The 26,547-nt window shown below is 45.0% G+C and overlaps 1 protein-coding gene and 1 long non-coding RNA gene across 6 annotated transcripts in view; one reads left to right on the top strand and one right to left on the bottom strand.

The window, feature by feature from the left end:
* Positions 1-20,958, bottom strand: part of LOC310836799 — a 46,885-nt gene extending 25,927 nt beyond the window's left edge. The window contains exons 1-2 of the long non-coding RNA XR_014560196.1: positions 20,608-20,958; positions 9,690-9,880 (exon numbers count right to left, since the gene is read on the bottom strand). This is a non-coding gene — a long non-coding RNA (uncharacterized lncRNA). The remainder of the gene's footprint in view (positions 1-9,689; positions 9,881-20,607) is intronic.
* A 132-nt stretch (positions 20,959-21,090) lies between these two features.
* LOC310836604 (rho GTPase-activating protein 20-like) overlaps positions 21,091-26,547 on the top strand; it is a 94,589-nt gene continuing 89,132 nt past the window's right edge. The window contains exons 1-2 of one of the 5 annotated variants that reach the window (XM_083722081.1): positions 21,091-21,221; positions 23,272-23,383. In XM_083722081.1, coding sequence (XP_083578207.1) covers positions 21,124-21,221; positions 23,272-23,383 — 210 coding nt within the window. In that variant the 5' untranslated portion in view covers positions 21,091-21,123. Of the gene's footprint in view, positions 21,284-21,344; positions 21,397-23,271; positions 23,384-23,976; positions 24,341-26,547 lie in introns of those variants that run through there. The other 4 variants (XM_083722086.1, XM_083722092.1, XM_083722091.1 and 1 more) reach the window with 4 other exon arrangements.

Below are 26,547 nucleotides of genomic sequence, written 5' to 3'. Positions count from 1 at the left end.
TTCTAGGCTGCATTGACACAATGAAAGTTGTTGTTCTACACATATGGAAATCCAAACAACAGTAATTGCTCTCCCCCTCACCCATCCACACCCACCCACCCCTAATCTGCCCCCACCACCAGGAATCAACCTTCTTCAACCATCTCCTAACCTATAATGCAGTGGGAAGAGGAAAACTCTGTCACAGAGAAGTTTTCTCTGCTGACATTCTACTGTTTGGGTTTATTTTTAACAGCAGTTACATTATGCTCATATATTGTTGATAATTATTTTTTACAAGCAGGCCAAGGGAGGAGTTTCTATGTGGTTTGGAAGGTTTAAATCACTTGGGCCAAGAAAAACAAGCTTTGGGAAGGATTTTGATTCTGCATTTGAGGAATGCTGCTTACTATAGCTTCTGATCCAGGAAATATCAACATTCCGGCCAAATTCTGCCCTTACTTAGACTCAATATGGCCGGTGCCACTGATTGGGATGGAGGCACCATTTTAGCTCATGTCCATTTTTGTTCAAGTGGTACTAAGTGGGTTACATGCAGAAGGTCCCAGATTCAATCCCCAGCATCCCCAGGTAGGGCCGAGAATCTGTCTGTCAGTTTTTTATTCCTATCCTGCCCTTCCTCCTGAAGGAGTGCAGGGCTGCAAACAGATACACAATTTAGCTAAAGACAAGTGCAGCTGAAAATATCTAAAAGCAATTACATTTGAAAAGGCTCTTTAAATTTTTTAATCATTATTATTATTCTTCCACGCAAGGATCTTGTGGTTGCCGAGAAACAGCATTTCTCAGCCACCAAATTCCTCCTGAAAATTAACAACATACCCTCCAACATTTCTCCGATGAAAATAAGGACCTCACATTCCTTAATGATAATTTTACTGCCACTCCGGGCAGCTTCCAACATATATAAAAACATAATAAAACATTAAACATCTTTTTTTCAAAAACTACCCTATACAGAATTGCCTTCAGACAGCTCAGGAGTCGAATAACTCCATACCCTCCAACATTTCTCCAGTGAAAATAGGGACGTCCTAAGGAAAAGCAGGACATTTCAGGATCAAATCAGAAACTGGGACGGCTTCTCTAAATCAGGGATGTCTCTGAAAAATAGGGACACTTGGAGGGTCTGCAATGGGGGGCACAGACACACGTTACTAGAAAAGGGCATTTCACACATGGGGAACCACCACTGAAAATATCCCCTGTCTGAAACCCCGAAGAGATGCTGTCAGTCAGTGTGTAGACAATGCTGAGCTAGCGGGGCTGGTATTTTGACTTGGTTGGTATAAGGTAGCCCAGAGAGAGAGAGAGAGAGAGAGAGACTGAGATGCTCATCTGCCATCAGCTGACCAGGAGGCCCGTCTGCACTCGAGGGGCCCTGAGAACACGTCCCTCCTATCTTCCCAACCCTATTTCCTTTCTCTTTAAAAATATTTTATTTATACTTATCCAAAGATATACAAAAGTCATTACCCAATACAAAGTATCTCTTTATAATACACCAGAAGAAATACTTAAAATATCTAATATAAAAAAGAACAGGAGCAAAAAAGAAGGAAATAGAAAAGAAGGAAGAGAAAGAAAAAAGAGAATGGAAAAAGTTCTCTGTCCTTTAGCTAAACATAGTATCTACTCATCAGGGGGGCCAACTTGAATAAAATATGGGGGGGGAGGTAAGCCCCAGCCCACATAATTGATCGCATGACGTGGTGCACGCACACAATTTGAATGGCAATGCCCATCAAATTGCGGGGGGGGGGGGGGTCCTCAAATATTTTATTGGTGTGGGGACGAAGCCCGTACAGCCCCAGGAGTTTGCTCCTGTGCCACTAATTAACAACCATCTATTTTCTATAAGCCAATATTTTTTCAATCTTCAAATCTATATATTTCAAGTTCATTTTCTCTGTCACACAAAAAGTCCATAAGAAGTTTCCAATCTTTAATAAATGTCAATAATGATTTTTCTCTAATTAAAGGCATTAACTTTGCCATCTCAGCCAAGTCCAATGATTTTATCAGTGATTCCTCCATAGCAGACAGGGCTGTATTTTTCCATCTTACATGGAAAAGATGCATTCAATCTTGCCACTGAAATAATATATTGGCACAATCTTCCATAGTTTTGTTTTCCGGTTATATATCCATTAACCCTTAAAAACAAACAAAGTTCTGTCTTCAATTGCATATTAGCCTTTAGAATCTGCTGTATCAACATATGTATTTGTAACCAATATTTTAAAGCCTTTTTTCATGTCCACCAAACATGATAAAATGTCCCTTCATGTTCTTGGCACTTCCAGTAACCATTTGAAACATCTTTAAAGCATTGTTTAAAGTAAAAGGTAAAGGTACCCCTGCCCGTACGGGCCAGTCTTGACAGACTCTGGGGTTGTGCGCCCATCTCACTCAAGAGGCCAGGGGCCAGCGTTGTCCGGAGACACTTCCGGGTCACGTGGCCAGCGTGACATCGCTGCTCTGGCGAGCCAGAGCCACACACGGAAACGCCGTTTACCTTCCCGCTGGTAAGCGGTCCCTATTTATCTACTTGCACCCGGAGGTGCTTTCGAACTGCTAGGTTGGCAGGCGCTGGGACCGAGCAGCGGGAGCGCACCCCGCCGCAGGGATTCGAACCGCCGATCTTTCGATCGGCGTCCCCCCAAAAAAGCATTGTTTAGACACACACAAATACACCAATTCACCCAGTGGTCAGATTCTTAGGCCTTTGGGACATATTCTCCCAATTGTTTTCCTGGCTGGGGGAGGAGGGGGGGATTCCAACATAGGCATAGCAAGCAGGATGTTGAATTCCAGAGACTCAGGAAACCCAGCCCGATGATTCCTGGGAGTGAAGAAAGCGGGTTTGTCACCATGCTGCATACCTTTAAAGTAAGGACATTTCCTGAGCCCTTCTCCCCATGATATTGTGTACACTATCACTGTTTCCGTCATGCGATGCATAAAGGAAAAGGCCTAGGAAAGGGGGAAGGAAAGAGGGTCGTGGAATCCCTGTCACTACTGCTGCTGCTGCTCTGTTAAGGCCACATGTGCACACTTTGACCTACATCAGAGAACGAAAGCTTCTGCCTCCCCAGTGCTGAATTGGTTTTTTTTCTCCAAGTGTGAGCAAAGCCGCTCTTGCTGTCCCTGGCTCAGCACATGGATTTGTCACATACTTTGAAGTCGCTGAGTGCGCTGAGATCGTGACTCAGGAACAAGAATTTACAGGGGTTTTCAAATGCCACCCCCTCTGAGTCAAGGGATATGGGAGGTTCTTGCCAAAGCTCTGTTTGGACCAAAGCTGGGGAAAGATGTGCAACTTTCTTCTTCAGAGTAATTTTGTTTAACAACACTATAGATAGTTTACTTACTTACTAATTCATTCATTCATTGCATTTCTATGCCAGCTTTTCCACCAAGTTGCTCAAGGTGGCATACATGGTTCTTCCCCTCCTCAATTAATTCCTACAACGCCCATGTAAGGTAGGAGGAGACCGAGAAGCATTGAGTGGACCATGGTCAGTCAATGAGCTTCATGGCTGAGTGTGGATTTGCATCCTGGTCTCTCCCATGTGTATCTGAAGAAGAACTAACTTAGTTGGTCTTTAAGGTGCTACTGGAAGGAATTTTGTTTTGTTTTGACTATGGCAGACCAACACGGCTACCTATCTGTAACTGGTCTCTCCCAGGTTAGTCTGACACTTTAATTGCTACACCACAATTGGCTCTCTTCCCCCCAGTATATATTTAAACCAGGCTCCACTGACCTGGTGCCCTCCAGTTGTTTTGCGCTACGAGTCCGTACCTGCCAAGTGCCCCAGGGGGAAACGGGACGTCCTTTTTTTTTTTTACAAGAGCTCACTGTGGCCATTTTGGGTGCTGTGATCTCACGTACCATGATCTTACCCTGAAAAATGCTTTCCCCCCCACAGGAAAATATTGCAATGCGGATCACGTGACTTGCCTGAGAGCATGATCTGGAAGATGCGTGTCCCAGCTTTGATCTGAAAAAGTTGAACTGTATGTGTTAAGTTGTGGGTGCATCAGGGCGACCTCCAGCCATTTGGAATAGGCATCCACCACTACCATAAAGGTCCGGCCGTGAAAGGGGCCAGCCAGATCGATGTGCACCCTCGACCAGGGTGTCTTTGGTGTCTCCCAGGTGTGTCCCTTAGCTGCCGGTGGTGCAGGCCTCGACTCTTGGCACGCTTGACAGGCGGACACCCAGGCAGTGATGGCATCATCCATATTAGGCCACCAGACGTAACACTGAGCTAACGCCTTCATTTTGACAATTCCCGGGTGGCCAACGTGCAGAGCCTCCAGGACGCGCTGACGGAGTCCCTGGGGAATCACGACGCGGTCTCCCCACAGCAGACAGCCGCGATGAGCTGAGAGTTCATGTTGTCTGGTTGCGAAGGGCTGGAACTCCGATGCAAAAGGCCCTTGTGGCCACCCCCTCCACACCCAGTTGAGCACCCTGCTGATGCTGCGATCCTGGGCAGACGCGGAGGCCACAGTGGCAGCCGATACAGGCACTGCCGGATGATCCTCAATCAGAAGGAGCGATGAAGCTGGAGCCGGGTCTTCCACAAATGCTGGAAGAGGGCAACGGCTGAGGGCGTCGGCATGGCCCATCGATTTCCCCGGGCGATGGATGAGCCGGTAGTGGTAGGCAGCCAGGAAAACAGTCCATCGCAGCATGCGTGGCGAGAGGACCGGTGGAGTTGGACGATCACCGGCGAGGAGGCCCAGGAGTGGCTTGTGGTCAGTGATGAGGTCAAAAGTCCTGCCATAGAGGTATTCATGGAACCTCTTCACTCCAGCCACAAGTGCCAGTGCCTCCTTGTCGAGCTGGCTGTAATTCCGTTCCGTCGGAGATAGCGTCCTGGAAAAGTAGGCGAGCGGTGCTTCTCTTCCGTCTGGAAAACGGTGACTAAGGACAGCACCGATGCCAAAAGGTGAGGCGTCGCAGGCAAGGACCAGCGGCCTGGATTCACTGTACTGTACCAGCACACTGTCTGATGAAAGGAGAGCCTTGACCGCGTTGAAGGCCGCCGTCTCCCGATGACCCCAGGCCCAAGGCGTCTTAGTGCTAAGGAGTCGGTGAAGAGGCTCAGCCACTGTGGCTTTGTGGGGCAGGAACATGTTATAAAAGTTCAGCAGCCCCAGGAACGCCTGCAACTCCGTCTTGTTCTTTGGGGTGGGGGCCTGCTGGATAGCGCGGATCTTGGATGTGGTCGGGTGAAGGCCGGAGGCATCGATAAGATAGCCCAGGAACTCTACCTGTGGAACGGCGATCTGGCACTTCTCCCTCTTTACCTTGAGCCCGGCCTCTTGGAACCTGGTCAGCACGGCACGGAGGCGCTCAAACAGCTGCTGGTGTGAGTCTGCAGACACCAAGACGTCATCAAAATATGGTACCACGTCCGGAAGCCCTTGCAGGAGACGCTCCATAAGGCTTTGGAAGATGCCAGGAGCCACACTCACCCCGAACTGCAACCGGCGGCAACGGAATGCCCCCCGGTGGGTGACGATCGTCTGGGCTTCAGCAGTGGCATCATCGACTGGCAGTTGTTGATAGGCTTGGGCAAGGTCCAGCTTAGCGAAGACCTTACCCTCACCCAGGGAATGCAGCAGGTGTTGGACAACAGGAACCAGATAAGCGTGATGCTGAAGTGCCTTGTTGATCGTGCACTTGTAGTCAGCGCAGATTCTCACCGACCCATCTGGCTTGACAGGCATGACGATGGGGGTTTCCCACTTGGCGTGGTCAACCGGCTCCAAAACTCCTTGGGCGAGTCGATGAAGGGGGGTGTCAGACGGAGCCGATCGGCAGACCTTATCGATGTGGCCCCTTCTGGAACACTTCCTACAGATGGCGTCTCTGAATCGACACTTGGCACGGGAATGGTTGCCTCCGCAGCCGGCACATTCCGGTTGGCCCTTGGACTTCTGTTGGAACTTCCTGCGCTCCCGCTTTGTCTGGTGCACGTCATTGTCTTCACTGGAGGATGCCTCATCACTGCTGGCCTCTTCATGATGCACCGGAACTGGCTCCCTAGCAAAACGCGGGCTGCTGGACTTGCGGATCTCCTGGGCGGAGCGTTCAGCAGCTTCTGAGGCCACAGCCTCCTCAATGGCTTTCTGCAGCGTGAGGTCTGGCTTGGCAAGGAGACGCCGTTGCAGATGGATGTCCCGGACCCCGCAGACGATTCGATCCATCAGGGCATCGTCTAAGTCTCGGAACTCACAGTGCATTGCAGCCTGTCGCAGGGCGGTGGTGTAGTTGTTGATTGACTCCCCCTCTGCCTGGTTCCGGTGGTAGAACGCATGGCGGGCAGCAATCTTGGACGGCTTTGGTGCATAGTGGTTGTGTAGCTTCTCTTGGATCGTGTCCCATGGTGTTGCCTGGACTGCTTCAGGCGCAACCAATGCTCGGGCCGTCTCAAACACCTCAGGCCCACAGAGGCTGAGGAATAGGCCCCGCTTCCGATCCTTTGATACTGCTGTCAGCTCGTTGGCTTGGAGGTAGCAGTCGAACCGAGCGAGGTAGGAGTCCCATGATTCAGAGGCTGGCGCAAACGGCGGTAGAGGCACAAGTGAAGCCATGATTCCGATGCCGGCGTGAAGGGCGATGGATGGAACACTGTGCTCTAGCCAGAACAGTCAGCTCTGAATTGGTTCTGTCCAGTGATTTCGCTCAGTGATTCAGAGGCTGGCCGCATCTGGCTGTGCTCTGATGTCCATCGATCCCATCCTCGTCGCCAGTGTTAAGTTGTGGGTTGACATAGTAGACGACACAGCGACTTCTCCAAGTAGCTCTTTATTTTGTAAGCTGGAATAGAACTGACTGCAAACAGCTCAGCCGGCCTGCTTTCATAGGCAGCCGGCTGTTAACATTGTAGCAACAACAGCCCAGAGTTCCCGCCTAAAATAACTGACGTGGACCTGAGTGAAAACTATCTACAGACCTGAGTGAAAACTATATACAGTATCCCCCTGCTGGCCCAGGGTGAAACTTCACTACATAACAGTATGCATGTTCCGTTAGCTCCAACCAGCACAGCTGTATGCTGATGGGAGTTGTGGTCTGGTTTAAACAATACATGGATTGCTTCCTCCTTACTGAACCCACCTGCCCTTTCTTCAGGTGTGTATCTTAGCCCCTCCTCCTCCTCTGGGTGTGCAAGAAACTGTGGCTTCCACGACCTCAATATCATTTCTGCAAGCATCCTCTCCAATGCGTGCTTATTACAGGGTTGGTCTTTTAAAGATAAAAAGCTCAGTGCCTTCAGACATTACGATAAATGTATTTCATAGGACAAAACAAAACAGAAACCATGCGCTTTTGTCCCATTGACTATCATGCTGACAAGTGGAGGCTGATGCCATCATAACAACATTTCCCTTTCACTCCTCTAATTGAAACCAACTCTTCCTTTCTGCAGCGGAGAAAAAGCATGTGCTCAAAAGATGTTCTTTGGCATGTCAAATGTTAACCAGCAACACATGGGCAGAAAGAAAGAGGATGCTGCCCTTTAAAAATACCTATCTGACAGCTTGATGTAGGCAGAGGAAAGTCTGCTGCAGGCAGTGTAACTGTAATACTGTATATGGGTTGGGGTATGGGAAGTCTGATGCCTTGTCCTGCAAGAATGGGCTCATCTACACAGGTCCAAGAGGTTTTTCTTTTGTCCCACTGCTTTCCCCGGGAAAACCCACTGTTTACTCCAGAATCGGAACAAATGTCAATTAAATAACTACTCAGATCCATGCCTCCACATCACAGACCTGTGTCTAGAATTGGCAGCACAACAAAAGTATGGATCAGCCCTATGTCTAAAGCCAAATGTACTGTTGCTGTTTTTTAATTACACATATATACTAACTTCCTTCAAGAAGTTGAAGGCAGCATAGATGGTTCACCCTCTTGCCCTTTTTATCCTCATAGCAACCCTGAGGATTTGAACCTGGGGCAGTATTCACAATATCACCTACTGTGCACTCATTCGTTCTCCAGCGCTAGGATTTTAACCTGTGTTCACATAGCACTATCCAAATCCTATCCAGTACTTCGTTGTAAAATACTGCTGTCTGACGCATTGTTTCTCAAAGCAGCAGCACACAAAGCCATTCCTACGCTAAGATGTGAAACACCTTTGCATGGGTAAAGACATCCCACAGCAATGCCTCCTGCCCAGTGAGTATATAAAAAGAATAAAATTGAAGCCATGCTGATGTGAGCAGCTGGGAGTGGGGGGGGGGGGGAGCTGTGAAACTGCAAAAAAGAATACCACAAATTCATTGCACTGTACTGTGAACAAACACCGGGGATCTCTCTAGCCATAATTCAACACACCAACCAGCACTGATGATGTGTACCAGGAGATGTGCTCATTTGCACACAGGCTCAAATGTAACAAGGGCGCCAGAGCCACCACTTTTAAAGATAGTCACAGATGTAAAATCCTATATTGCTTAAGCCCAGGCTCTCTGAAATATCGCATTCCCTCAAACGAACCTGCCCAGACGCTGAGGAGGCTATTCTTTCGGTCCCGCCACCCTCACACATGCTGGGGATGCAGGACGGGGCCTTCTTGGTGGTGGCTGCTCCCAGACTCTGGAGCTCCCTCCCTAAAGAAGCCAGACTGGTTCCCTCCTTGCTGTCCTTCCACCAGCAGGTGTAAACTTTCCAAACAAGCCTTTGGAAATTGACTGATTCTAATGAAAGGGCTCGTTTTCAGTTTGTTTTTGTTTTTTTTAAAGTTATTGTCTGTGTTTTTAATGGATTTTTAAAAATACTATTTTAATTCTATTAGCATTTAATAGCATTTAATGACGGTTCTCTCAATGTTTCTGGCTTGTTCTGTTTTATCTGTGTAAGCCACAGAACTGGGAAACTGTCAGGATATAAATATAAAACCAAAGTTAGGTAAGGTTTCATAAAAGTGTGACCCAAACTGAATTTTTCTGCTATCCCTATTGGCCATGTGCTGTTCAAGACATGGGGAGAGGAGGGGTGTTGTCAGCAGAGCAAGGCTGACAACAGGAGATTGTTGGAACTGGCTGAGAGTCAAAGGGAACCAAGCGCTTCAGGCATTCCTCTGCCTCAGGCTCTGTTCCTTGATGCAGCTCCTGCAGCTACCCTGCAAAGGCTTCAACAGGTGCCTTCTGTGCCAACTTTTAAACAGCTGCTGAAGATTTTTCTATTTTGTCTGGCTTGTGCAGGCAATTATGAATGCGTCTTTCCATAACTGATGTCTGGTATTAACCTTTTAAATATGGTTTTACTGTATGGTTTTATGCATTTTAAATGAAACAGAGCTTAAAAATAAACAAACGGATGAAATGAAAGCTGAGCATTTTGGTATAGATTGTTGCAGCAAATAAGAGGGTGTTTCGGATGGTTCTGGCGGCTGCATGGACAATAACTGGAAATGGCCCGGAGTGTTCAGCAGAGAGAGAGAAGCGAGGGAGGAGTGTGTGGTGAGAGGAGGGGGTGGGGATGCCTGCGTGGATTTCAGCCCTTGTAGCGAAGAGAAAATAATAATTTGAGAGCAAAAGGAATGATGGTGTTTGTGAAAGGAAAGGCAGCAACTCAAAACAAGATGTTGTGGGTGGGTGAGAATTCTCCCGGCTTTATGTGTGTAGAAAGTGCATGTTGTGTGGTTGCACTTACGTACCAGAAAGATGAGTTTTCAATGGCTTTTCAACTGTTTGTTAATCCTTTTCTTTGTTGGTTTGTTGTCCGTTCCACTGTCAAACAGTCTTCCTGATTCCTGAAGATCCTCCTGATTTTTAGTCAGAATCTCCTTTCCTATCACTTGAATCCAATTAAATTTCAGAAAGCTGAAAGGCTGTTTAGTGGAAGCACCTGGAGAAAAATAAAGATATCCACTTGGTGGCAGGCAGCTGCAGTGAAGTGAGCAAGGAGGAGGGGCCAGTTTGTGCTGGTTTGATTCCACTACCCCCCCTTCCCTCTCTTGGCGCAGCTCCACGCTTTCACAATTTGCTAGGCTGATTTTGACTCATTTTTGTTTTACTACATTTATATCCTGCCCTTATTCCAAGGAGGTTCAGGCAGCAAACATGGTTCCCCACACACACACACTTCATTTTTTTCCTCACAACAACCCTGTGAGGTAGGCTGGCTGAGAACAGCTGACACAACGTTACCTTGAAGAGTTTCATGGCTGAGGGAACCTACATCTTCCTGGACCTACTCCCACTACACCATACTGCCTGGCCAAGCCTAAGGTTGCCAAGAGGTAAAAATACATTTTCATTTAACATTTACATTCCAGCAGCGGGAGAACTGCGAAGCAGTGCTCCCTCCATCAGCTCTACTGTGGCAGACCAACCCCACCAGGCTTCCTCTCCCCTCAAATGGCACTTGGGGGAAAGCCATTCCCTCAGGCTGCCTGGGGGCTTATCCACACTTTCCCTTGTCTCTCTTCTTTCCCAGGGAAAACCCACTTTTTAGCTCTAAATCGGAGCAAACCTCAATCTCTGGAAAAGCCAATTGCTGTTTGCTCTAACTGAGTGCTAAAGAGTGGTTTTCCCTGGCAGAAAGCAGCAGTACAAGAGGAACTGTGGATGAGACCTCAGCGGGAGAGGTGGGAAGCAGGAAGCTACCTCCATCACCTTTGCCAAAGGCCCTGCTCCACCAGGCACCTCCTCCTGCTGGTCATTTTAAGAACAACTGTTTAGAAACCTACCTGGGTTTTTGTTTTTCCTCTTCCCTCTCTGTGTCTTTGCCCTTGTGTGTCATTTTTAAAAAATATGGTAAGCTTCCGGGAACATATTTGTCTTGTTTTGATTGTTTGTGAACCACTCTGGGAGCTTTTTTGGCTGAAGAACCGGGTACAAACTCAACAAACAAACAAACAACGCTTCTTTCATGTAGACCTTTTGCCATATTTGAAAGCGTGGGTGACACCCTCCCAAATTTTGACCCCAGAAAATGTCCAGATATTGTTGATACCACCCATAATTTAAAAAATAAATAAATCTCTGACTGCTGTCAAAAGAAGGAAACAAATAGGAAACGCATGACTGTGTGACACTACCAGGATCCACAAAGGTGGCTATTACACCCAATCCCAGCACAGGAGCCACAATGAATCAGAGATACTAAGAGCATATTAACAGTTCCTTTGCCTTCTGTACTGTTTGTAAATACTTCAGAGGACAGTCACTGATCCAAAAGGAAGGGCCCTTCAGTCACAAATTAGCCTGCCAGGAAACCTCGGCCACCAACTCAGTTTGCGTGCTATGCTTTGCCTGGATCAGTCACTGCAAAACTGTTCCTGCCTCCTCTTTTAGGAAAAACTGACTTCTTCCAAGCAGACATCAAATCTGGTAGCATCCCCAGGGGAGAGTCAATTTAGCACAAAAGGTGAATGGCAGGCATACTATTTTCAGCTCTTTCCGTTCCACATAACTCTGCTTTGAGAGAGGAAGGTAAACCACATTTTCTGGGGACCGGACCATAGGCTGGGCTTTCTAAGTGGGGTCATCTTTGTCCGGTTATCCACATCTTGGTCTCAGGTCCAGACATTGGCCATTTGTTTGCTCAACTCACAGGACTAGTGGCTGGCCAAACAGCAGAGGGAATTTCAGAGGTGAAAGGATAGAAGTTTACAAAATTATGCACGGCATGGAGAAAGTCAACAGAGGAAAATTTGCCTCCCTCTCTCATAACATTAGAACTTGTGGGCCTCCATTAAGGTTTAAAGTTGGCAGATTCAGGACAGATACAAAAAAAAAAAAAAACCCACCCCTCTTCATGCAGCATGGAGTTACTCTCAGGGGCGCCGACTTATAAAAAATATTGGGGGGGCGGGGGCCCATACCGACTTATAAAAAATATTGGGGGGGCCCAAGACCTCCAAACCGCTGCTGCTGGGGGAACGAAAGGGGCGAGCCCCAGGCTGCCCCGACCTTAAGTGAACCTGTGAGGGCCCGCCCTTTGCGGCAGCCGATTGGCTGCCGTCGTGGGAGGTGAATATTAATGAGCTAGGGGGAATCCCCGCTTCTTGCGGGGCTGACGCCAGCCCCACGAGATTGTTGATGGGTCGAGAGCCCGCAACCCCACCCCCTCTCTAGATCAGGAGTGGCTTTGTTTTAACTCATTACTGAATGTATTTTAAAAGGTAACTATCGTCAAACAAGGAAAATAAAAAATACCAACATAATTTTGTGATTTTACAAAGCATAATATAACTAATAATTTTCTTAAATTATTGGGGGGCAGAGCCCCCCCAAACAAATTTTTTAGGGGGCTCGGGCCCCCTCAGGCCCCATGGAGTCGGCGCCTATGGTTACTCTAGTTGTGGTTGTTGTTTTTATTTATCCACCCTTCACCCTAAGGTTTCAGGGTAGGTTACAACATTAAAACACAATATTAAGAACAGTTTTATAACAACTCCCCACCACAAAAGTAAGGTGGATCCTAAGAATATACACCTCAAGTATCAAGAGGCAGACTGAAAAGGCGAGTTAAGACTGTGGAACTTGGTTCCACAGGAGACAATGACGGCCACCAAATTACCGGTAGATGGTTATTTTTTAAAAAAAGATTCCATGCCAGGGGTCATTGGAAAAGGAACTGCAAATCGAACTACTAATATAATAATGCCATTATACAAATCAATGCTGTGAAGGCATTTGAAAACTGTGTATGGTCCTAGTTGCCTTGCGTCAAAAAGGCTGTCGTAGAGATGGAAGAGGTTTAGAAAAGAGCTACCAAAATTATATTTTTTTTAAAAAGATATTTATTAACATTTCAAAGAGTATACAAAAAAAATAAAACACAACAAAAAAAGACATATCAAAAATAAAAAAATAAAAACAGTTTAAAAACAAGTAAAGTTTCATTCCCTTATTTTCTTATAACTTACTTCCCAGACCTCCTCGTACCTCCCCATTGGCGACAACCACTTTGGGGTTTTATTTTCCAACAAGTTTTATATTTAATCCAGACATTATACAATGCTTTCCTGACAATATAATTTTTAAATGCTTTGTGAGCTTTAACCTTGTCATACCACAAATATGAATGCCACCCAAAAATATTGTTAAAACCTTCTAAATCCAAAATGTCTGTGTTCTCAAGAAGCAGCCAGTCTTTTAACCAGCAGAATGCTGCTGATTCATAGTAAAGTTTAAAGTCTGGCAGGGCAAATCTCCCCCCTTTCCTTTGCATCAGTTAAAATCTTAAATTTTATTCTGGGTTTCTTGCCCTGCCTGACAAATTTAGAAATATCTTTCTGCCACTTCTTGAAACAGTCCATCTTGTCCACAATTTGCAATGTTTGAAACAAAAACAACATTCTAGGCAATACATTCATCTTTATAGCTGCAATTCGACCAGACAAGGAAAGCTTCAAATTTGACCAGATTTCTAAATCTTTTTTCACTTCTGTCCATTTCTCATAATTATCTTTAAATAAATTCACATTTTTAGCTGTTATGTTAATCCCCAAATATTTCACTTTCTTAACCACAGTTAAACCTGTCTCATTCTGAAACCTCTCTTTTTCAATACCTGTTAAGTTTTTCTCTAAAACCTTAGTTTTTAACTTATTCAGTTTGAATCCTGCTACTTGACCAAACTCTTGGATTAATTCTAAAACCCTTTTAGTACTAGATTCTGGCTCTTGTAATGTAAGTACTAGAGCTACCAAAATTATCAAGGAGTGGAGCTCTTTCCCTGTGATGAAAAGTTGCACCCTTTGGTACTTTTTAGTTTAGAGAAAAGGCAAGTAAGAGGCAACATTATGGAAGTTTTTACACTTATGCAGGGCATGGAGAAAGTGGATAGAGAAATGGTGCTGGTCCCCCCCCCCTCTATTTCATAACACTGGAACTTTTGGACATCCAATGAAGCTGAATGTTGGAAGAAGAAGGGCACTTCACTGAGTTCCCCAGATGGGGAACGAAGCATAAAGAAGCTAAATCAAAACCAATCAAAAAGACGGTGGAATCTTTCATTTATAAAGTCTCGCTGTTGTCAAAATGTCAGGGCAGCCACATCTCTATTACTTGAGTGAAAAATAGAAAAGAAAAGAAGCTAAGAGAGCGGGAGATGGGGCTGGTATGCACCGCTTGCAGGGAGGGAAATGTTCATTTGAAGAAAACAGTCTTACATGGGAGCGGGGAGGGCCCCCCCCCCCCGCGCTCCCTATTGCTTTGGAAACCATGTTCCGTACATTGAAGGGTGCCTTGCGGTGATGGCTTAAATAGGAGACTGAAATCAATAAGATATAAGTGTCTTAAGGATGGAAGGTCACCGCGGCCTGGCTTTGCTGCCTAGAGGCCATACAATGGCAGCAGAAGATGTTTAGCAGCAAACCATGAAATATTTGATCACATTGCAAAGTTCTCATTTACAAACAAGAGAATGGCTATGACTCAGGGATGTACGCAGAATTGAGCCTGGATCCCAAGAACTCTTGTATTATTTGCTCTATTACCTTCCAAGGGCATCTTACCCTGCCTTGCTCCTTCTATACATGTAGAAAATATAACATTAAGAAGCATTGTTGTATTAATCATAGCAAGAGCCAAACAAATTCTTTGAAGAATATTGGCCTCCGTCTATTGAATTTGATTTGCGTCAACAGCGAAGAATCGTCCTTCCAGATGTTCCTCGTCTGTTAAGGACTAGTATAATACTTAAACACTTCTGACCTTTAATGTAAAAATCTACAAATTAGATTTGGAATTTAATGTTCCAGGTTGCTGTGTCTCCATATCATTGTGTCCTCTGGTTTGTTTATTAGTTTGGTGCATCAACAAGTAGTTCTGATACTAAGTTCACAGTAAAGTTTTGTTTTGTATGTTGTGTTTGTTATTATGTATTTCTTATTTGAGAAATTTCAATACAAATTTATTAAAAAGCAATAATATTGTTGAGAGTGTGATTTCTTAATGTTAATATATGATATAGAAGTGATTATGGAAATGCGATAGATATGTTAATGTCATAGGGATGTCAGAAAGAGGGAGGAAGTCAGTGCTCCTTTGAGCAAATAATATAAGTTGTGAATATGTGTATTGAACTGAAATGAAATATGGAAAACCCAATCAAAATTATGATAAAAAAGCAGTAATATTGTTGTAGGTTTGGGAAGAGGGTCAGTCTAGACAATGCCCATGGGGCCCCTTCCAACCCTGTGATTCTGTACCTATGAGGGTAGACAGTATAACAGGAAACCTGTTGAACCAGCCAGATCACTGCATACTGGCCTGGGCTGGCCAATTAAGTACTGCCAATGTCTACCTGTCCAAAGAGAAACAAATGGGTGGGCCTTTACCTACCTCACCGGGTTGGAACTACATCAACCTAGGATGGAGAACAATAAGCTAAGGAGTGTGTGAGAGAATTTGGGGCTACTGCTGGAAACTGGAAATACAGAGGCTCCTCTTGCTCTGGGCTGGACCCAAAGCTGTGGCTTGAGGCTTCCATGGAAACCAAATGGGGAAGAAAGATCTGTTTGAGTGTTAATGATATGAGCCCTTCCTTCTATGCTCAGGTTTTATATGTATGTAAATAAAACCACAAATACAAATGACCTCACGATCTCCATTCACTTTCATTCCAAGGAAATGGAACCATAGGTCAAAGCACAGCACCCCTGGAGTCTCTTAGCACTCAAAAGGGGGTGGGAGGGCATGCAGCAATATTAATGCAATCCTGCAGCAAAGGCATATTAAAACATTGTCCTCTCATTCCACATCAAAATGTTGCTGGAAACAGTTTATTTCTAGGTCTATCAGAACATAATATATTTTCTAGTTCAATTCGTGCAGCCAGTACTTTAGAAACAAAACAAACCCTGCAACACTACAAAAACCACCTCTAGTCCAAACTTGTTTACAGATCACAGTGTTGAGTCCTGGTTCAGACTGGTTGCAGCGTGGTTGCCAGGGAAGAGAGTGGATCAAAGGATTTACAGAGGCTGGCTATGGCTGATCTGAGAGATATTTTATATCACCTGTGCTCTCATTCTTCCAATAATAACACTTGCTTACATCAGGTTTGCCTCTCTGTTTGTAGTGAAACATGCAGTGCAGGAACTGTTTAAAATTTTTAATTGTTGTAACCTGCCCTAGGGCCTGATGCAGCAGCAAAGAAAGCTAATGCTATTCTAGGCTTCATCAATAGAAGTATAATGTCCCAATCAACGGAAGTCATATTGCTGCTCTCTTTTGCCTTGGTCTGGGCTCCCTCATTTAAGGAGGATATTGACAAGCTGGAATGTTTGCATAGGAGGGCAGTAAAGATTATCAAGGGTCTGGAAAGCAAGCCTTATGAGGAGTTGTTGTTGAGGGAGTTGGGTATGTTTAGTATGGATAAGAAGAAACTGAGAGGAGAATTGATAGCCATCTTCAAATATCTGGACTATCTCATAGAAGATGGAGCAAGCTTGTTTTCTCTGGCTCCAGAAGGAAGGACCTGAACAAATGGTTTCAAGTTACAAGAAGATTCTAAGCACCAGGAAGAACTTTCTGACGGTAAGAGCTGTTTGACTCTGGGACAGACTCCCTTGGAAGGTGGTTGGGGTCTCCTTCATTGGAGGTTTATAAGCAGAGGTTGGATGGCCATCTGTTATGGATACTTTAGCTGACATTGCAGCACTGCAGGAGGTTGAACTACATGATCCTCGTCCCTTCCAACTCTACAATTCTATGATTCTAGTAGTAGTAGTAGTAGTTCGCCTATCTGACTGGGTTGCCCCAGGATGGGTAATATTAATAATACTGTAGCCTCAAGGCTGCATAAATACTTGCACATTCATATTTTGCTGCAGGCTGCACACAGCAACATGGGTTTTGTAGTCTTAATGCTTCAAAAGTATCTGGAAAATATGCTTAATTATTTTATACTGGAAAGGAAAATGTTAGAAAATCTAACAATATTTTTACTGCCTACACAACACATTATCTTGGATGCTTGTTTTGCACCCTGTTCCAAAATGTGCCAAGGGCAAACAGCCGCATTACATCACTTTAGTTCCACTGGTGCTGTCAGATGCTGAGAAGTTCATATATTGTGTATCTCGGCTAAGTTCTTGAGAATTTTATGATGCCCACACCCACAATTACTTAGCAGCTTCAGGCTATAAGCCCAAGGAAGCATATCCTGTCTACACCCACAATGAGATGAATGTAACATCTGGATGACATTACCAGGGTTTTCTATCATCTAAAATATCCGTGGGTCTTTGCCATGTTTTCCTCTCCCCCCCCCCAGCACGATATATTCTTCAATAGTACACAACCTCAAACTTACTCTCCATGGTTTATCACCAGAATAACTATCATCCTCAGATTCCATGCTCACAATCATTAATGTGATGCAGCCATAAAAAGGGGGGGGTTAGAATGGTAACTAGTCCCCCTTCCATTGCCTCTCCTCTCTTTTACCCTCCCCTCTTTTAGATCTGTTCAACAATATGTGTAGTACATTGCAGGACAAGAAGTCTTTGAGAGCTTTCCCCCAGAACACACACATACAAATATATGTCATCTTGACTGTTCCATCCTCTCCCTAACCACCACCTGCTACCCATTTGTCCCAGCATCTCTTCACCCAACCACAATCTTTGAAAATGCTTGTTGTTATTTAGTCGTGTCCGACTCTTCGTGACTCCATGGACCAGAAGACTTATTATTAAATGCTTATTAAATGCTTATGCAACCCAATTCCCCCCATCCTGTATATTCAGATCCTTCCTTGTACCCTATCTGGCATTTTTTACTCAAATAGGCAGCTGTTGGGTTCCTTCTTAAATGGTTCTTACCACTTGTGTAGTCAAGCTAAGGTCTTGTATACATGGCACAAGCCTCATGGATGACAGGATCAACAAAAATTCCACTTCTGTTGGTGACGACTTTGATGGTTTAATTTGGATGAGCAGAATATGCCCTTTTGCACAGCTGCCGTGCACTGGGCCGACAGCCTCATCAGGCCGTCCATTATGACAGTTGCCACAGGAGGACAGAGTTGCTCTTGTACTCAGGCTCTGCTTGCCTGTTTCCCACATGCATCTTTTGGCCACAGTGAGAACAGGATGCAGGACTAGATGTGCCATCGTTGGCTTGTTTCATCAGACTCTTCAGATGTTCTTAACATAGGGCTACCAGACATCCCTGGTTCCCAGGGACAGTCCCTGGATTCACCAATCTGTCCCCGGAATGTCCCCGGTTTTTAATTAATGTCCCCAGATTTATGCCTGGGGACTTCTGGCGAGGCAACATGGTGAACGCCATGGCAGCGAGCAGCACTGGAGGTCCTGGACACGTCAAAGTTCCAGCCAGCCAATCCGCTGGTGGGGGGAGGGGGCTATTTAAACCAAGGTGCGAGCCAGAGAGCTTCTTCTGGCTCGCTTCCTTGATCAATGCTTGCCCTGAACTCGCGCAGAGCTGCCCACAGCAGAAGAGCCCATGGCGCTCTTCTGCTGAGGGCTCTGTGTGCCCGAGTGGGGGGGGGGCGAGCGAGGCGCTGAGGCAGTGAAGAAGAGGAGGAGAAGCATAGAAAAGAGCTGTGCCGCGTTGCGAGACAGAGAGACAGAAATTAAAATTATGTCTGATTCAATTCCTCTGACCTGCTCATCAAACAATGCACCAGAAATGTAGTCAACAAGGGAAGCAAGGTGAGAAGACTATGAAAGATGGAATGGCCCATGGCCCTGGGGGAGTTGAAACTCAGGGCTTATTCACATTCCTATTTGCCATGCTGCTTTCCCCCAGGAAACCTTCTCTTTGGTGCTAAATTGGAACAAATGGCAATCACCAATTTAGCACCAAAGAGGAGAGGCAGAAAGAATCGCTAATTTGTCCGTGGCTAGGGGGCGCAATCTGGACGGTTCTGCCAGGGGCGCAAGATCACCTAGCTACGGCTCTGGGCATAGGCAGTCAAAGAAACAGGAGGCAGGACAAAGTGAGGCAGAAAATAAAGGGAAGGCTTGTTGTACTCAGTTCATTAATAAAGCTGTTTCGAGTTCCGCTCCTCTGACCTGCTCATCATTACAAGGACTAAGAGGGTGTGACTGTTGAAGAGAATTTCAAAATCAGTTATGGGGAATCTATGGATGCTCTGGGAAGATGGGCCTAAAGGCATTTCCCAGATGCCCCTAATTTCCTTACTGCAGGATTTATTTCATCAAATTTATGCACTGCTTGATTGAAAAAAAACAACAACTGTGGATAAGCCCATGTGTACATTAAAACCAAGGACTTACCCACACTTCCTCTTGTTCAACTGCTTCACGACTGGAAAAACCGCTCTTTAGTGCTCAATTAGAGCAAATGGCAATTTAGGTTTTCTTTCCCTGGATTGCCATTTTTTTTATCTATCACTAAAGAATGAATTTTCCATTGGAAAGGAGTGGGGCAGGGGGAAACCACTCAGACCTATGCTTTCTAGATGTGTAACAAGTGGAAGAGTTTGTGAGCCCCAACAGGAGGGGGGGGAATACATTTAAAACATCCTGCCCACTTCTTTAAAAAATCCACAAACAGTTAAAGGCCAAAGCCTGGTTATAGAGGAATTGGGGGGGGGCAAGTACCTAAATATATTTTTGCTCTATAAGACTCACTTCTTCCCTCCTTCTCACCTTCTCACCCCTTGCTTTTTCCTGTAAGACCTATTGCAGTCGTTAAGAGTCGTCAACAGGCTCATCACAGCTATCTGCCAATCACCCATTCCCACCACCCTTCTGAGTAATACCCCTCCCCACCTTCTCACTATATAGAAGGGTCTGGTAACTTCTGTTTCAGTGTATCTGAAGAAGTGTGCATGCACACGAAAGTTCATACCAAGAACTAACTTAGTTGGTCTTTAAGGTGCTACTGGAAGGAATTTTTTTTGTTTTCCCTCCTAAAAAGTAAGGGGAAATGTGTGTATGTCTTATGGAGCGAATGCAGGCTGCGCAGCTATCCCAGAAGCCAGAACAGCAAGAGGGATTGCTGCTTTCACTGTGCAGCAATCCCTCTTGCTGTTCTGGCTTCTGAGATTCAGAATTTTTTTTTCTTGATTTCCTCCTCCAAAAACTAGGTGCATCTTATGGTCTGGTACGTCTTATAGAGTGAAAAATACGGTAGTTACCTGCCACCCCAACTCTACAAGTGGTGTGAGATTGCAGCTCTGAATGATACCACGTATATACTCTGGTTGATCCAATAGAGTATTCATTATCTCAACAGTCTTATAAGTTTCTTTCTTTCCCTCATCGCCCTTCCATTACAACCTCTTTCCTCTGAATAATAAATAATTGGATTTCTATTTGGTTCCCTGACTTTTTTTCTTTTTTTCTCTTCAGATTTTATCTGTGTTGAAATTATGTACATAACATGTACGTCACTGGACTTTTGTTTCCTTCTGTATGCATTATAAAAGAAATATAAATTCAAAAATCCAAATAAAAAAGGAAAGACACCCTCATTGTACATTTGCTCCCTCACAAGACAAAAAGACGAGCAGGGAGGCAGGAGGGAGGCATTATTAGCTCTCCAGCCCACAGCTGCAAGGAGCCTTTACTCCCTGTTCCCTCAGACTGCTGGTTGTTCTAGGGGCAATACGATCCTGTTTACCTGCTTTGGATGAAAGAGTGCTCGGGAGACGTGTTCTTTTAAGGTTGTTTGCTTTGTTTCGATGTGCAACTAGTATTTTAGCCATCTCCTCTATTTAGTTTCTTTTCGTGTCTTTGCATGCTCACGGTTCTCAATAATTGGAGAGACGTCCAGTTTCTCCTTTCTGCTTCTAACTCTCCCCCCTCCATGCAGCCCTTAGAAGGACGAGGGGGTCCTCTACAGGTGAAAAAGGTCCCCTGCAGCAGTTTTATGGCATGGCCACCCCTGATTATCAGTACCGATGAAGGGGAGTCTATAAATATTTTTTAAATAATGAACAAGGACACAAACAAATCCCGGCTGAGTGGCACCCACAATTGTGGGGTCTGAGGAGACTATGGTGATGCATCTCCAGCTGTTGCCATTGGCTACAGAGTACCTGTGACATCACAAAAGTACATGGCGGATATATAAGTGGATATAAAGGTGGGCCTATTCTTGTTCCCACAACAGAACACAGAGGGCAGCAGCTGTGACATGCAGCATTGCCCAGCTTTATTCCACCTGCAGGAGGTGAATTTCCAGATGGACAGAGATGATTATCTGGCAGTGGGATGCTGTGGAGCCATAATAAGGCAAGTTCACTTCTGAGAGGGACCGCAGCTTGAAGGGGGCTGATACCCAGTGTCAGAAGCAGGTTGGTGTCTAGCTGCGGACCTTGTGAAAGTTGGCAGGTGTTGATGGGTGGAAGCCGGTGGAATTCCCATTCTGTAAGACTGAAGGAGGCTGGTGTTTTGTCTTTAGGAGCTGGTGAGTATTTGTGGGTTGGAGACAGGGAACATTTGTGAATGGATAGAGAAAGATGAGGGAATAAGTCTGTTGAAGTTCTTCACAAATATTGCTTGGTATATGCTTGTGTGTGAGAGAGGTTTTGACTGTGGTTGAGGCTAATGAGTGTGCACAAATGTGATGTGTGAAAGGATATTAATGAATAGATAAAACCCATAGAAGTTGGCAGGCAGATGTCACAAAAGTAAATAGTGGCTGAGGGGAAAGAGGTAGTTCTTATGGGGAAGCAGGCAGGGAGGGTAGAGACCCATCAGGATAAGGAGGCAGAGGAGAAATCAAGGCAGGACCAGCTGGAGACACAGTAAGTGGGGGAAAACATTTGGCTCCTTCTTGTCTACTTGAGTTGCCAATTTTTTTGTGCCTGTCTTGTGCCTGTCTCACCTACATAGCTGTAAAAAAACTAAAAACTAATGCTATCACTGAGAATTCCCACCCCTACCCATCCCTGATAAATTTATTACGATCTCTAGGTTTTGAAAAGTTATGCTTTAGTTGAAATTTGCCTGCTGGGTCTAGTAAGGTGTTGATCCTTCAATGTGAACTTTCATCCATGTATTTTATTTTAAATGATTTTATAAGCTGCTTAGATTTTTCAGTGTACAAGGTAAAAGCAATAAACAATATCATTAAAGCAGAAATACAGCAGAAGATCAGCAAAACAGTAAGTATGAAAGCATGTTGAAACCAATAAAAGCATACTTTTGGGGTAATTCAAACAATTTAAAACAGAGTCCAATCTTATGGGTCAGGGAAAAGAAAAAGGATCTACAAAAAGATACTTTGTGGAATCGGGGGGATCAGACTGTGAGCCTTAATGAGCCACAAAGACCTGGGTTTGAATGTCACTTCTGCACTAAACTAAAGAGAATGCTTTATCCTCCGTCTCCCTCCTTCCTCCCTGCCCCACATATTTACATAAGATGAGATACTTGATTGAGATACTTACATGAGATACTTGCAGCTGCCAGTGCCGTGCTAGGGATTAAACCTGTGCCAGATATGGCTGGGGGATGCTGCCTAACACCCCACCAGAACATTGGGATTCCTAGCTCAGCAGTCCCCACATCTGTCTTTGCCGATGTGATGTCTTAAGGTTCCAAGGTGCCCATTTAGTTCCCCTGCAACACTTTCATCACCCCGGTTTGAGATTTGAAGCCTAAGCTTTAGGAAGCAGCCCCAGTTGCAGTATGTGTTTTCTTTCTTTCTTTTTAAAAAATATTGAATTGTTTAAAAGTGCAAACATAACAAAATGTAAGAAAACAAAGATTTAAAAATTCAATCTGTATAGCTTCTCAGCCTGGAAGGACAAAAATAAAAGGATCTAGAGCAGCTTCAAAGCAATTCCCTTTTAGGAATAATAAATATTTATTGAAGTATTATCCACTTGTAAGTGCCATTGTTATTGAGAATAAAGGTTGTATATAGTCTTAAATTTGAGAAAGGAATTAGCATATACCAGTGGCACAAATACTGTCACTTTCCCCTGGGGAAACGGAACCTTTAGCTCTCAAGATTAAAGTTAAAGAGCAGGTTTTCCCTAGGAAAGGAACAAGACAAGGGGGAATCTGCCAGAAGTGTGCTTTCTAGGCATGGAACACGCAGAAGTATGGATGAGCCCTGAGTGACCATTTACCTCAGTATTTGTGTAAAAAATAAAACCTTACCCTATATTGGGGGGGGGGGGAGAGTGTCATTCAAGCTCTACCCTTTAGGTGCTTTTAGTTTGTGAGAAATCTTTTCAAGGACAGCATTTTGCAAAAACCCTTGAACACCAGCAATCCAGATTATTAAGATTAATATCCAAATTACTGAGAGGTGTGCTTTCTTTGCTTACAGATATACACCAAAGAGCCCCCTGAGGGAGCCAGACAGATCCAAAGAACTGGAAGCAGATTCTTCACAGAGCAACTCCTATAGGAACCCACTATCCAGAATGCTGCGCCTCAAGGTATGTCCACCTTAAAACCTTGCTTCTTCTCTCACTGTATGAAAAGGGGATTTAAATCAGGAAATATTGCTGTGAATTTCCCAGTCAGGAACTGCACTCCTAATTATCTGCTTCCCCCGTGGGGGTTTGAACCCACCACTGTTTGCAAACAATGAACTTTGTAAAGAATGGTCTGTCGGCAAAGGCAACCACCATTTAAGGAAATTTATCATATTGTAATTTTATTTGTATTAAAGGTTTTTATTAGTTTTATTCTTGTGCTTGTACTGGGATATAATTAGCTGTTCATGCCTCTGAAATCCTAAATAGGATGATGGGTGGTATATAAATGCTTCTGAGAGTTGTTAGACTGCTATTCCTCTCAGTTCCCAGAGCTTCAGTCCCCAAAGTTCTCCGGGAAGAGGGACTGGTGGTTAAACCAGTCTGAGAACAAGTGGAGACTCTTTTAAGGAGGGAGAAGCAGGGAGTTGGGACAACCAACTTTTTTGCTTCCATATAACACTTGTGCTACGGTAGTTTTTTCTGGTCTTCTTGCTGCCTCCCCCCCCCCCCCCCCCCGTGCTTATTCTTTATCAGTGGTAAGATTTATTATTTTCCTCTGCCCCCATCCAATTCTGCTTTCACATCTTGAGTTTATCTGGAAAGTATACTGTCAGGGAACGACTTGGCTGAAGTTGCTGGAGGAGACTTCGTTCCTTTAATGAAGACCAGGTTGCTTTCCTAATGCCTGAAATGTGCAGCGGTGAAAGCAATCGCGGGGAGGGGGGTCGACGGGGGGGGGGGTGTTGGCAGGAAGGATGAGGGAAAGCGAGCACTTGTGGCTTTGCAAACCTCTTGAACCTGGGGGGATTTTTGACAATCTTCAAGGCTTTATCCAAATCCCAGCAGCTTCAGTGGGAAATGGGAATCCTTCTTTGCCAGGTAGTGATTCCTGGATATCAAACAGCTTGGAGTCAGGTGAGAGGAGGGTGAGCCCATAAGTCTTGTAAACTCTGAGGATCCACTCATGGGTGTAGCCAGGGGGGCAGGGCAGCTGCCCACAGGCATAGGATTTTTGTTAGAGGGGTTTTGGGGAGAAATCATGGGTAGAAATACGTGATTTCATTACGTGGGGCAGGCTTCTGCTGGGGGGGAGTAGGGGGCAGAACCTCAGTTAAGTGAGTGCTTTCAATGCTGCCCCAACTTCAACTCCAAAGCTGGACTATGATAGACCATGTGGAAGGAGAAGAGACTCAGCAAAGAGCATTTAAGAAGGCTGAACATAGCAGACTTAGTAAAGTAAGTGGAAATCTTTTGCCCTACCACAAAAAGCCTCTGCTCATCTCTCTTGCTCAGCCATGGGTATGTCTAAGGAGTCAGGGAGGGGCAGCTTCCCCCCATGTGCTCAGCCATGCGCACCACTTGTACCATAGAGCTGTCATTCAGTGCCTTGCAGAAAGTAAAGACATGGCTAGTGACAACAATGACAGGGGAGCGTCTCAATGGGCTTTGGTTACTGAGTATGCACAGAAAAAACTGCATTGGAAAAAAAGGAGGAATTTGAGAAAGAAGTGCTGAAAAGGTTTTCAGCAAATCCAAGAAAACTTGTTTTAGTTTTGTTGTTTTTTAAAAGTAACATACAAAATGCATGTTCCTTGTAATTTCGCAAAATTTACTCGTTAACTGCATGAAAGGTACTCCCTGGTGCTAATTGTTTTATTTAACTTCCTAGTTTTCAAATGACTGAAAATTTTGACAGGATTTTTCTGAGCACTTGGGGGCAAAAGAATAACTACAGCACCCATGACAGGTGGCCATTCCAACCTCAGCTAAAAAAACCTCCAACGAAGGAGAGTTCACCACCTTCCAAGGAAGTCTGTTCCACTGTCAAACAGCTCTTACTGTCAAAAAGTTCTTCCTGTTTAGTCAGAATCTCCTTTCTTGTAACTTGAAGCCATTGGTTTGAGTCCTACCCTCCCGAGCAGGAGAAAACAGGCTTGCTCCATCTTCCATGTGACAGCCCTTCAGATATTTGAAGATGGCTATCATATCTCCTCTCAGTGTCCTTATATCCAGGCTAGGTAAAGGTAAAGGGTAAAGGGACCCCTGACCATTAGGTCCAGTCGTGACCAACTCTGGGGTTGCGGTGCTCATCTCGCTTTATTTTCCCGAGGGAGCCGGTGTACAGCTTCTGGGTCATGTGGCCAGCATGACTAAGCCGCTTCTGGCAAACCAGAGCAGCGCACGGAAACGCTCTTTACCCTCCCGCCGGAGTGGTACCTATTTATCTACTTGCATTGTGGCGTGCATTCAAACTGGTAGGTTGGAAGGCGCTAGGACCGAGCAACAGGAGCTCATCCCGTCGCGGGGATTCGAACCGCCAACCTTGTGATTGGCAAGCCCTAGGCTCTGTGGTTTAGACCACAGCGCCACCCTGTGTCCCTCATATCCAGGCTAAATATACCCAATTCCCTTAATCAAAGAATGTATCAATTTTATGACATAAGTAAGGACAACCAGGAGTCAGGCTCAGCAAGCAAGGGAGCCCATGCCACCTTGGAACCCAGCTGGACCTCATTACTCAAGCATAAATCACCTGCAAGCCCTTAGGGCCCAGGGAAAGCCAATGGCTAACCTGGGTGGGCAGTCAAGCCCAGATCTGGACCATTCCTTACTGAGCTGCTGCATTTATGTGGCTCACCACATGAGGGCAGCAGTTCATGAGGAAGCGAAGGCCTTGGACTCTGCCCTGGACTCATTAAGGAATGGTGGCACAAACACCTAACTAATAATTATAATGCTTGCTAGTAGAGGTGAGAGAGCAGCTCTGTGGGCATAGCCTGTTTTTCCCCCTTCTTGTTCAGGTTTTACATAGTCATTTAGAATAAACAAAACATGTCATGTAACAACAACCGTGTAAGGCAGGTCAGTATCATTATGTTGCAGATGGGAAACCGAGGCTGAAAAAGGCAAGCCTCAAGCCACATGGCAAAGGTGCAGTTTGACTCCTGATCCAATGCTCATGATCCAATTTAATTTCAAACTGATAAGGTTTTTTATTTATTTATGTTGTAAAATTTATACACTGCTTGGTTGTTGTTTTTTTAAAAAATGAAAGCCCTCACAGCTGTCTAAAGACTGCTGTCTAAAATAATCGATAAGGAGAATTAGCAACAATAGTTTTA

Source organism: Podarcis gaigeae, assembly GCF_964106915.1.
Source record: "Podarcis gaigeae genome assembly, chromosome: Z".
NCBI lineage: Eukaryota > Metazoa > Chordata > Lepidosauria > Squamata > Lacertidae > Podarcis > Podarcis gaigeae.
The sequence above is the reverse complement of the archived record's forward strand: the minus strand, read 5'-3'. Positions and strand labels throughout refer to the sequence as shown.